Genomic DNA, 12,814 nt, shown 5'->3' with positions numbered 1-12,814 from the left:
AACAGGAATCATGTCTGTTTTGCTCACCATTACAGCTCCAGGATCTGCCAGAGACCCTAGCATAATGCACTCAATAAATATTTGCTATATACATGCATAAATGAGGCAGGGGATACATCTAGTTCACAAACTTTTACTGAGGACCACGGGTGCAGAATTGTTATGTTTGGGTATTAAAAAAAAAAACACTAGAACAGAAAATGGAGGTTTGAGAAGAAAAACTTGGACATACTACAGACATAAATGCTGAGCCGATGGGGTGTCCAGAGGCCGGGGGGAAGGTCTCTGGCCCTACACTGCCAAGCTCACAGGTGCACTTCCGGGCACACCTTTTGCCAGTCTTCCCTTCTCTACAAGCATCCTAGCTGTCTCCTTTACTTGGTCTATTCAACAAGTATTAGTTGATCACCTCTGTGCCAAGCCCAAGCATCTCTGCTTAGGTTCTCTGACTTCCTATTTGAAGGAAACAAAGTCCTTGCTCTTTTTTACTACTGAACAGTCTGCCCCTTGGAGCATATAGCCTAGTGGGGGAGACACACAAGACACCGGCCATTAGGATAAAGGCCTGGGTGGGTTTTCTGTCGGAAACCACTTCCCACTCTGCCCCTGATGTTCAGGTTCAAGTATCCCTGAGGTTTTCCTCTATGTTTAAAAAGAAAAAAAAAAAAGGACATTCTCAGATCTGCTGAAGAATGGCGGAGGGTCCCTCTCAACCTTGAAAAGCTCTTAAATAGAAACACACAGGGGCAGAGGGGTGGAGCTTGCGGGCACCAGGCGGACCTAATCGGGAGGCTGGGCTGGGCGGCCCCTTGCTGGGGCGGCCTCGCTAGGAGTTGGAAAGGCCGGACGGGGGTTCTGAAGAGCCAGCGTCGGTTGACAGTGAGACTGGGGCCGTCGAGGCGACGCCGAAGGCCCTGGAGCGGGGCAAGTGGCACAGAAAAATCAGTTCTCACTCACTGGTTATGGCCTCCATCTCGCCAGCCCGCCCCCCACCAAGCGGTCTCTCCGTGGGGGCCTCCCGCCCGGCCAGTCCCAGCCCCCGAGGGGCTGTGGCGGCCGGGAACGGCCTCAACACCAGGTACCTCTGAGGCCGCGCGCGCCCCCTCTTGGCGGAAACGGGCAACGCGCGTGCGCAAGGACTCCTCCCGCGCGGGGTGGGGTTTGGGCGCCTTCTCCAGACCTTCCCTCATAGTTTAGTGGGTAAAGAATCTGCCTGAAAGATGGGAGCTGCTGCTGCTGCTGCTAAGTCGCTTCAGTCGTGTCCGACTCTGTGCGACCCCACAGACGGCAGCCCACCAGGCTCCCCCGTCCCTGGGATTCTCCAGGCAAGAACACTCGAGTGGATTGCCATTTCCTTCTCCAATGCATGAAAGTGAAAAGTGAAAGTGAAGTCGCTCAGTCGTGTCCGACTCTTCGCGACCCCATGGACTGCAGCCTACCAGGCTCCTCCATCCATGGGATTTTCCAGGCAAGAGTACTGGAGTGGGTTGCCATTGCCTTCTCCGGAAAGGTAGGAGACCCGGGTTCCATTCCTGAGTCGGGAAGATCCCCTGGCGAAGGAAATGGCAACCCACTGCAGAATTCTTGCCTGGAGAATCGCATGGACAGAGGAGCCTGGCAGGCTATAGTCTATGGGGTCGCAAAGGTCGGACACGACTTTGCGACTAAACCACCACTACTCAGACCTGCAGCACCCCCATCCCACCCCACCCCTACCCCACTCCTGTGCTTAGGTGAGGTCTAATGCTCTAGCGGATCCTTTCTTTCATCATACCAACATGATCCAGTGTGACCCATCCCCCAAAAACGAAACACCAGGAGCTGTCCCTTGGCTTCCTTTCCGTTGTTTCTCTGCTTCTCTCCAACACATGACTACTGGAATTATGCGTACTCACCTTCTCCATTTCACCTCCCCTTTCCTCTTCAAGCCCAGTACAGTCAGGCTTCTATCTTCACTGAAACGTTTCAGAGCCTCCGTCTTGCCCAATCCAATGGCCGTCTTACTTAGCAACTTTTGACAGCGCTGATCACTGTCTCCTTGAAGCACTTTCTGCTCTTGGCTTCCAGGTCACCAAATGCTTCAGTGGTTCCTCCTACTTCAGGCTCTGTTCATTTCTCCTTGCCTGTGAGACTTTTAACTTCCAGAGCATCCCTGGGACCAGACTCTTTTCTCTCTTTTTCCTGTATCTCTCCATGTGATTTCACCGTGATCTCCCATGGATTCAAATGTCATCTATATGCTAATGACTCCCAAATTTATATCTCCAGTTCTGATTTCTCCCCTGGTTCTAGATTCATATATCTAGCAGCTTCCTTTAATATATTTACTTAGATGTCAATAGCCATTTCAAACTCAACATGTAGAAAACATGTCTTAAAGGGTTCTCCTAGCCCTGAAATTTGTTCCTTGTCAAGTTGTTCCCATTCCAGTAAATGACACCACCATCCATTCAGTTTCTCAAGGCAAAGTCATCTTTCATGCCTCTCTTATCCCCCAATCCAATTCAGCAAGTTCTGAGAGCTCTAAATTTCAAATTGTATTCTCAGTCATCTCCATTTCTACTGCTCTGATGCAAGCAACCACCATTTCTTTGCTGGACTATTGCAATTATTTGCTGACCAGACTCAACTGTTTTGACTCCTCTCTGGTCATTCAATTTCCACAGAGTAGCCAAAGTATTCTTTTAAGAATGTAAAGTGGATCATATCCCTCCAGCCCTGGTTAATACCCTCCCATGTTTTCCACTGTACTTAGAATACAAGTCAAACCTCTCAACTGGCTTATAAGGTCCTCTGTTATCTGAACTCTCCCACTTCTCAGAACTCTCTCTTAGCAAAACCCTCCACATGCACCTTGCTCCAGCCATGATGGCCTTCATTCTGTTCCTCAAACACATGAAGCTTATTCTTGCCTCTGAGCTTCTGCAGTTGCTAGTTCACCTGCCTGGTGTGCACGTCCCTCAGATCTTCCTCATAATTCAGGTCTTAGCTCAAACGTCCCCTTCTCAGACATTTCTAACTACTCTATCAAAAATACACTTCCATCTTACCCCCACCCATATCATATTGTTATAGTTTCTTCCTAGCATTTATTGTTATATTTTCTTCCTGAACTGATGGTGTTTGTCTGTTTTCTGCCTCTCCCATCAGAATGTACTCTTCATTAGGTCAGGGATCTGATCTATGTTGTCCATAGCTGGTCCTCCAAGTACACAGGCACTCGATAAATGGTTGATAAAGCATATAAATCAGCCCTATTTTACATCTAAGGAACTGAGTCTCAGAAAGATAAAAGTGACTTGCTCAAGATCACAAAGCTTGTTATGTGCCAGAGCTGGGCTCAAGAATCTAGATGACCTGACAACAATGCTCACACTCTTTCCCCAGAGCAACATGGCTCCTGCAGTTTCTCTCCCTCCTCGAATGGCAATCCACTCCAGAATTCTTGCCTGGAAAATCCCATGGACAGAGGAACCTGGTGGGCTACAGTCCATGGGGTCACAAAGAGTCAGATACGACTGAGCGAATAACACTTTTACCTCCCCTCCCACCTCAGCACCTTTATTGTCTACTTTTCCTGTTTTATTTTCTACCTTTGCTTACATCTTCTTTCCCTTCTCTTTCCCTCCTCCTCTCCCACCTTGGCTTGCTCCTCTCCAGGCCTGCTTGCCAGCCTTCCTTATTTTTCCATTTATACTTCTCTTTTGGCTTGATCTCAGTTCTCCCTGGAGAGTCCCTGCAGTTTTCTAGGGCAGCTCCCCAAAACCTTCCTAAAGCCCACAGATGTAACAAAACCTGCCTCTTTATTTGGCAGCACAGTGGACTGTAGGATGCCTGCCTTGCTGCTTCCTAGAGACGTGGGCGTTAGAAAAAAAAGGGCTTTGGGGGCCACTAGCTCGGTCCTAGGTAGCAAGAGAAGTGTTCTCATCTGCTTCCCTTTAAAGATGCACTGAGTCCCCTCCTGTTACTTCTCATTGGCTCACCACTCTTCCCATGATGCCCTTGGAGGGATGGGGGAAAAAGTAATAATGGTTTGCAATTCAACCCTGACTACCTACCCCTGGCACTGACCAGGAGAACAAAGAAAAAGGGATGCAGGTGTGAAGGGGAGAGACTGAGGGGAGAAGAGGGAGTTAGCCTCAAGGAAAGGGGGTGAAATGGGAGGGCAAAAAAAGGAAAGGAGGAGGGGGACAGAAGAGTCAGTTAGAGGTGCAAAAATACAAAAAATGGAAATTAAGAGGGTAATGGAGAGATGAGGAGAAAAGGGTAAGAATAGTAGAAGAAACTGAGGAAAAAGTACCGAGTTCGGCTCTGTTGGTCTGCTGTGCCTCTGCTAAACCCTCAAGACACAAGTACTCGGATGACCGCCTACCCGCCAGTCCAAGTGCAAGGACTTACCTTGGAGCTGCTGGATCTGCTTAGTGAACACCTCTGCCTGCTGGGCACTGGCCAGCCGCTCGTCCTCCAGGAGCCCTGCAGGGACAGGGGAGCTGGTATCAGGTTGGGGGCCCAGTGCCTTTGGGCCCAAGCCCTCCAGCCTCATCGCTGGCGCTCACCCTGCAGCTCCAGCGAGTCATCCTCGTGCTGCCCTGCCAGCTCCCGGGTTTCCTCCAGTTCTGCCACCAGCCGCAGCACCTGAGCCCTCAGCTCCTCCAGCTCCGTCTCCGTGAGGCTCAGGCCTCGGTGCTTGCCGACCGACAGGGAGCCCGTGTTGCTACCTTTCTGCCCTGGATCATCCTCTTCTTCCATCTCTTCTTCCTCCTCTTCCTCCTCCTCCTCTTCCTCCTCGTAGAGAGCTGGGAGTAACACTTCCCCTAGGAGAGACCACCCCCCAACATCCCGCCAGTGAGTAGGAGCCAACTTTCTTCCACAGTCCTCAGAGGGCCCTCCACCTCACTGTCCTTAGAGGGCAGAGATGGTATAATAGTGCCACCTGGTGTCCCCCAAGGAGCCCCTGGGCAGCACCTGCATACCTGAGGAGTCCTGAGGTGTGAGAGTCAAGTTTGGAGGTATCCATCCCCCTCCCGGGCCCTTTCTGAACCAATATTGCCTCTGGGGCCTCCAATGACTGCCTTCAGGTGGACTGAACAGCCAGGGACCGGCTTGCACAAGGATACCTGCTTCTTCCATCCTTATCTCTGGGCACAAGTAGTCAAGAAAGGATTCAGACACTGGGTGTGTCCTTAAGCCAAACAGGGCAAGAATTACAGTTTGGGGGTTTGTACAAAGTTTACAAACGATCCAGCTGGCTTGTGAGAAACTAGCCTTTCCATGATAAGAAAGTGTTGCCTGTCAGTAGGCAGAGAAAGGCAACATCTGAATGAAATGATCTAAAGGTTTTACTGGACAAACACTGGGGCCCTTCCAAATATATTCCATTGAATAGCCTTTTTGAAATTTTCTACCAAGTCCACTTTTCTTTTCCCTGCTGAGTGTCCGGGGGTCTCCCTTCCTCCCCTGCTGACCACAGGCAGTTTTTAGGGGGAAGTCATAGGTTGTACTTGTGTGTAAAAGAAAGCTTGCCATTTTAATGAGCCAAGAAACTGGGGTGTGCTGGTCCCTGGTCTCAGGCTGGCAAGCACCCCCTCCTTTACTGCAATGCAGTTCCTCTAAATAGCAAAACCTTATCTGGATGGCAACTGTTTTGTTTTAAAATTCTGAATCTCTGGTCTGGTTTTGTCCAGTAACCACAGCCTAAGATTCATCTGGGACCCCTTGCATCATCTGTCTCCCCGGGGTGGGGGTGGGGGGGCAAGACTGTCCACACTGGATGTGCACAGGGACCTGAGGACCATTCACAGGAAGTCCTGGCAACAGCACCAGCATCCTTCTAGCATCCTCCTGGTGTTGGCAGCAACTGCCAAGTCTCATGGGTGTGGTGGGAATACACATGTTTTGGGAGGTTGGCCTTTTCAGCAGCCCCCTTCCCAGGCTCCCTCTTTCAGGCAGTAAGATAGCCTAGAGAACCAAAGCCACCAGGCTTCCATTTGAAGTCAGTGGCGGCGGCACTAGAAAGACAGTTCACACGCTCACTTCCCTGCCTTTCAAAATAAGAAACAGCTTGGGATCTGGGTCGGGAGGCAGAGAGAACAAACCCCCTGCTGAAAGGCTGCTTCAAAGCTCTGTCCAAAGAGGCCTCGTTCTCTGTCTGGCAGCTCCCTCGGGACACACAACCTGGTTAGCTGGTGATTAGAACCCCAAAAGGATGTACCTTGAACTTCCCTCAAAGCCTGAGCCCTGAGGAGGGCTAGGAGGTGCTGAGCTGAACTAGGGGGAAGGTGTGTGTCCTGGCTCCGAGTTCTAGGGGTCAGAGGGAGGAAGGAAAATTGAGTGAGGGGGAAAGAAAGAAAGCTTTATGGGAAAACTCACCCTCCATAGCTTGCATCCCCCGCCGTTCCAAGGACCCCCAGCGTTGGCCCTTCTTCCTCTCACAACCCTCAGACACCTCGTAGGAGCCTAAAGTGGTCACTGTGGGTCCTGTGAGCAAGGAGAGAGGAGGGATTGTGGGGTGCCGGGGCGGCTGGGGTGAGGCAGGTAGGGGAAGGGACACACCTTCTAGCCCTTCGGAGCCCTGGGGGTTTTCATCCCGGTGGAAGTACTTGGCTCACTCTGCCAGGCCCTGCGGCTCCCCTCCCCAAGCTGCCCCTCAAGCTGGGCCTCGGGGGACACTGCCCTGCCCTGCCCATCCTCCTCTGCAACCTCTGTTCCAGGCTCCTCTCCCTCGCACAGGCAGAAAGGGTGTGTGTCTCATTAGCCCAGAGGGGACGGGAGGGGAGATGGACAAGGATGGCAGAGGGTGGGAGCCAGTAAAGAGGTTGAAAGGGTGAGGTGGTGCGCCTAAGGGGAAGGTGGGGAGGGGGGCGGCGATGGCTGGCAGGGGTCGTGTGGACCGGAGCCCCTCCCCTCCCCTCCATCTCTCCCTAGACTTCGTCCACCTCACCCGCGCCCCACGCTCAGAAGCTCTAGGGGTGCGAGCGGGTGCAGGATCTATAGAGCCCCTCGGGCTGGAAGCAGTATGAGGCTGGAGAGTCGAGATTGAGAGGGCTCAGGGCAGGGACTGCCAAGGAGGATGCGGCCGGTGTGGGGAAGACCCAGCCGGGAAAGATGGAGACCGGGCCCGGGTGGGGGGCGGGATGGAGGGAGGAGGAAGACTTCGGACGTCAAGGTGGGGAGTAGCGGAGCAGGGGGAGGCCGTGGGGGTCTGGAGGGAGGAGAGATGGAGAAGAGGAGGGAGCGGCAGTGGAGAGGTGAGGAAGGGGCGCTCTGACCTGGGCCGGGGCAGCTCCAGCCCGAGGCGCCCGCGCCGGCCCCGGCGCCCGCCTCCATGGCCGCTCTCGCCGCCGCCGCTGCCGCCCGGAGCAGACGCTGCCGCCGCCGCCGCCGCGAGGCCGGGTACCGGAGCCGGGTGCGCAGGGGACTGAGGGCGGGCCGGCCGAGCGGGCGGGGCCTGGCCGCGCCACCTGACACCGCCCCCGCCGCCGCCCGGAAGCCGGTCGGCCGCCGCAGCTCCCGGGTGCCCCGAGGCCGAGCGAGCGGACGAGGGGAGGAGACCCGCGCAGAGAGTGCCAGCAGCCAGGAGTCGGCTGCGCGGGGCGATCCCTCTGCTCCGTGTGCCAGGATCCCGGCTCGCTCGGTGATGAGGCAGAAAAACCCAAAGGATGGACAGATCCTCCCGGCCTGTTTCCTGTAAACACGCGGATGCTTTCGCACTCCCCTAGCTCCCCACGGCGAAGGGCGCGCCCCCCAGCTCCGCAGTCGGCGCGGACTCCGGCCGCCCGCCCCAGCCTCAGAGTTGCGTGAGGGCAGGAGCGGGGAAACTGAGGCCAGGATACGTGAACTCGGGGCCCTGATCCCTCTATGGTCCGTGCGTGCGCCCCTCACCCTTTTAGGAGGGGCGGCTCCGTGGCCCTACACAGTCTTTAGTGTCCGAAGGCCTCCTTTCTCCACCGCTTGCCTTCCCACGAGCCCCACTCCCGGTGGGCTGCGAGCATGACTCCCACTCATCCTGCACGCATAGCCTGCTCAGGGTGGGCACTGCTGATTTACACTCTTAAAAATGGGAGATGTGAAACTTCCGCGGGCTTATTTCACTTCATCATTCATTCAAGGAACGTCTACCAGGGGCCAGGTCTTGAAGAAGCAATTGTTCTCACATCTCTGAAGGTCTTAGCTAGGAAAAATATGGGTACACTTGAGAACTGGGGCGTCCCAGGACACCCAGAAAAGCACTGGGAGATTCCTAAGCCAGGGACACACACCAATCCCTTCTCTCGCCCATTCACTGGCAAGGTCTTTGGCATATATTGTCTTTGTCACCTCCACAGGCTCCCAGGTTCACGAGCCCTCCGTATTCTTCAGGGAAGAACCTTTCTTCGCCTGGACATCCCCTACTTATCCTTTAACACTCAGCAGGGAGTCATCTCTAGGCAGCCCTTCCTGACGCCCCCTCCCACCCCATTATACACACCTGCTGTTCTCCACCCTATCCTCCTTTCTCTCTAGTGCAGTGCCAGTCACACAGGGGTGTCAAGGTCAGGTTTTTAATTTTCTGTCTGCCCATTTTCTTGAAGACTGGGAAGTTACCGTGGTCTTCTGTGTATCTCCAGCATCTGACAAATTCTCTTACACGTAGAATGAATGAGTAAAGGTAAATCCCCCAACTTCACGTCTATATTCTGCTTATCATTTAGTATATCATCTCACACTCAAGGAGTTCAGTGTTGCCTGTTTAATAATGTTGCCTCTCAGCCTGTCTGTCTCTCTTTCCCTCCCTCCACACCCTGCCTTCTCTGCTCACCTTTCTTCTTCCCTCTCATACTCCCAGCCCAGTATGTGCTCAGAGAGATGGTGAGCACAGATCAAGATGTTTCTTGTGCTCCCTGGGGGACAGTCAGGTTAACCAGACCCTGTGATTAATGTGATCCCTCTGTGGGGAAAGACTGTTGGGCAAGTCCACCCAGACCTTCCAGAGGGATTGCTTCAGACTTTAGGTTTGTCAAAACTTGGGGAGCAGAGTGCTTGTCAGGGATGGTGGAAGGGGTTGGCATTAGGGAGGTAGAGGGCATAGGGTGGGCATCAGGAAGATGAAGGGCATAGGGTTCCCAGGAATGATGGAGTCTAATGCTGGTAGCAGAGTGACTCTTTGTTCTGCACCAGCCCAGCTCCTTCTGGTTCTGACTGACCAGCAGGGTCAGTTAGCAGACCTTGACTGCTGACTTCTTGGCTAATGGAGGGCCTGGGAAGGCAGTTGTCAACTGTAATATCCAAGGGTCCAGGCTTTCCTTAGGGAGCTCTGATCCTGAGTATTAGGACTGATCTCCCTTGGCTCCTGGGGTGCAGGTCATCATTTACCCTTGATTTGAGGAGTATTCAGGGGACACTTGAACCAACCTATTCTAGGGACCGAAATGTGGGTAAACCCTGAGGAGAACAGTACTGGGTTGAGCGTGAGAGTGGAGATAGGAGGCAGGAGGTATGGGGGGAAGTGGACTGTGGTCCAGAGATGCATCTCTGAAGGGCTTGGAGTGCTGGGGATGCCAACCAAGTGATCAGCTTAGGGGGATGATCTGAATTAATCCTCATAATCCCTGGACCCAGGACTCAGCCTCCCTCCTAATCCCATCCCAGCAGATCATCCTCTCTGAGGATTGATGCAGCCATTTATCCCCATTTACCCTTATTTCTAAATACCTAGATCCTTTCATTAGAAAGAAAAAAAAGTGAATCTTTTAAAGATGCATAAAGTACAATACAAAAAGTAACATAATAAATATCCATGCACTCACCACTGAAATCTAACAACTGTTTATTTCTTGACACATTTGATTCAGATAGCACATCTACTATATATTTACTTAAATATATGTATCTACAAACAGTGGACAATATACTGTCACTCTGGTTATTTAACTTATATGCAGAATACATCATGTGAAATGCTGGGCTGGATGAATCACAAGCTGGAATCAAGATTGACAGGAGAAATACCAACAACCTCAGGTATGCAGGGGAAATCACTTTAATGGCAGACAGTGAAGAGAAACTAAAGAGCTCCTTGATGAAGGTGAAAGAGGAGAGTGAAAAAGCTGGCTTTGAACTCGACATTCAAAAAAACAAAGATCATGGCATCTGCTCCTATCACTTCATGGCAAATAGATGGGGAAAATGTGGAAACAGTGTCAGATTTTATTTTCTTGGTCTCCAAAATCACTGCAGATGGTGATTGCAGCCACAAAATTAAAAGACACTTGCTCCTTGGAAGAATATCTATGACAAATCTAGACAGTGTATTAAAAAGCAGAGACATCACTTTGCCGACAAAGTTCCATCTAGTCAAAGCTATGGATTTTCCAGTAGTCATGTATGGGTGTGAGAGCTGGACTATAAAGAAAGCTGAGCACCGAAGAATTGTTGTTTTTGAACTGTGGTGTTGAAGAAGACTCTAGAGAGTCCCTTGGACAGCAAGGAGATCCAACCAGTCAATCCTAAAGGAGATCAGTCCTGGGTGTTCACTGGGAGGACTGATGCTGAAGTCCAATACTTTGGGACTTGATGTGAAGAACTGACTCATTTGATAAGACCCTGAAGCTGGGAAAGATTGAGGGCAAGAGGAGAAGGGGGCGACAGAGGATGAGATGATTGAATTGCATCACTGACTCGATGGAAATGACTTTGAGCAAACTCTGGGAGATAGTGAAGAACAAGAAAGCCTGGCATGCTGTAGTTTATGGGGGTCACAAAGAGTCAGGCATGACTTAGTGACTGAACAACAACAAACAAGAGACAATAGTAGTTTGTGTGTTTTAAAAATATGTTTAAATGCAAACATTCATGCTGTTTCATATAGCGCCAGTTCATGAATTTTAACTGCTGAATACTGTTTCATTGTTTGAATGTACCACAATTTATTTATCCATTCTTCTGCTAATGGGCATTTAAGATGTTTTCAGTATTCCCGATCATAAGCAGTGCTGTGATAAACAGTGCTGTGTGTGCCTCTTTGGCATATATGTAAGCACTTCTCTAAGGTAGATACCTAGACATAGAATTTCTGGATCATAGGGTACATGCACCTTAAACTACAAAATATTCCCAAATTGTTCTATAAAGCAGCAGGACCAGTTTACATTCCAGAAGCAATGGCTTTCAGTGCTTGTTTATATTGACGAACACATTTATAAATCTCCTGGCTCATCATTCCTTCTTGCATTTCATGCCTTTCTTCTTATTTCAGTTTCCTTCTTATGAAGTATATCCTTTGGTGGCATTTCAGAAGTCTCTGAGTGGTAAACACTCTCAGTCTTTGTGTTAAAAGATCTTTTATTTCAAAACACAAATGGCAATTTAGTGGGCATAGATTTTTAGGCTGACAGTTTTCTCTTGGCCTTTTGAAGATATTCTATTTTTTCTATAATCTTTTGTAGTGAATAAGAAGTCAGCTGCCAATATAATTGTCCTTTTAGGCAAACAAGCTTTTTTTTCTGGTTGCTTTTAAGATTTTTATTTTTCTATTCAGTATTCTGCGGTTTCACCACCATGTGTTTATAAGCTCAGTTTCAACCTGAGAACCATGTCTTTCTTCTTTTTGGAAAATTATGGATCATTATCTATTGGAATATTACATTTCCCTCATCCTCTCTCTTTCAAGAAACTTTATATACATATAAACTTTATATGTATAATATAACAGTACATTGCATTTATCAGTTTAGTTCAGTCACTCAGTCATGTCCGACTCTTTGCGACCCTATGGACTGCAGCACACCAGGCTTCCCTGTCCATCACCAACTCCCGGAGCTTGCTCAAATTCACGTCCAACACGTTGGTGATGCCATCCAACCATCTCATCCTCTGTCGTCCCCTTCTCCTCCCGCCTTCAATCTTTCCCAGCATCAGGGTCTTTTTCAATGAGTCTGTTCCATACCATTTCTGTCCTTTATTGAGCCACTGTTTCCACTGTTTCCACTCTTTCCCCATCTATTTGCCATGAAGTGATGGGACCGGATGTCATGATCTTAGTTTTCTGAAATTTGAGCTTTAAGTCAACTTTTTCCACTCTCCTCTTTCATTTTCATCAAGAGGCTTTTTAGTTCTTCTTCACTTTATGCCATAAGAGTGGTATCATCTGCATATCTGAGGTTATTGATATTTCTCCCGGCAATCTCGATTCCAGCTTGTGCCTCTTCTAGCCCAGCATTTTTCATGATATACTCTGCATATAAGTTAAATAAGCAGGGTGACAATATATAGCCTTGTCTAGCTTTTTTCATAGTGATGCTTCCTAAGGCCCACTTGACTTCACATTCCAGGAAGTCTGGCTCTAGGTGAGTGATCACACCATCGTGATTATCTGGGTCATGAAGATCTTTTTTGTACAGTTCTTCTGTGTTCTCTTGCCACCTCTTCTTAATATCTTCTGCTTCTGTTAGGTCCATACCATTTCTGTCTTTTATTGAGCCCATCTTTGCACGAAATGTTCCCTTGGTATCTCTTATTTTCTTAAAGAGATCTCTAGTCTTTCCCAATCTGTTGGTTTCCTCTATTTCTTTGCATTGATTGCTGAGGAAGGCTTTCTTATCTCTCCTTGCTAGTCTTTGGAACTCTGCATTCAAATGGGTATATCCTTCCTTTTCTCCTTTGCTTTTCACTTCTCTTCTTTTCACAGCTATTTGTAAGGCCTCCTCAGACAGCCATTTTGCTTTTTTGCATTTCTTTTTCTTGGGGGTGGTTTTGATCCCTGTCTCCTGTACAATGTCACGAACCTCCGTCCATAGTTCATCAGGCACTCTGTCTATCAGATCTAGTCCCTTAAATC

The 12,814-nt window shown here is 49.9% G+C and overlaps 1 protein-coding gene across 9 annotated transcripts in view; it reads right to left on the bottom strand.

The window, feature by feature from the left end:
* CCDC136 (coiled-coil domain containing 136) overlaps positions 1 to 7,419 on the bottom strand; it is a 28,259-nt gene extending 20,840 nt beyond the window's left edge. For 3 of the 9 annotated variants that reach the window (XM_081531246.1, XM_081531249.1, XM_081531251.1), the window contains exons 1-4: positions 7,269 to 7,391; positions 6,370 to 6,477; positions 4,557 to 4,814; positions 4,399 to 4,473 (exon numbers count right to left, since the gene is read on the bottom strand). In XM_081531246.1, coding sequence (XP_081387372.1) covers positions 4,399 to 4,473; positions 4,557 to 4,814; positions 6,370 to 6,477; positions 7,269 to 7,326 — 499 coding nt within the window. In that variant the 5' untranslated portion in view covers positions 7,327 to 7,391. Of the gene's footprint in view, positions 1 to 953; positions 1,087 to 4,398; positions 4,474 to 4,556; positions 4,815 to 6,369; positions 6,478 to 7,268 lie in introns of those variants that run through there. The other 6 variants (XM_081531247.1, XM_081531250.1, XM_081531252.1 and 3 more) reach the window with 4 other exon arrangements.
* Between the last annotated feature and the right edge of the window lie 5,395 nt (positions 7,420 to 12,814).

The sequence above is a fragment of the Giraffa tippelskirchi genome, chromosome 10 (assembly GCF_054371585.1).
Source record: "Giraffa tippelskirchi isolate mGirTip1 chromosome 10, T2T-mGirTip1v1.2.pri, whole genome shotgun sequence".
NCBI classification, from domain to species: domain Eukaryota; kingdom Metazoa; phylum Chordata; class Mammalia; order Artiodactyla; family Giraffidae; genus Giraffa; species Giraffa tippelskirchi.
Note: the sequence above shows the minus strand (reverse complement) of the source record. Positions and strands in the feature narration are given on the sequence as shown.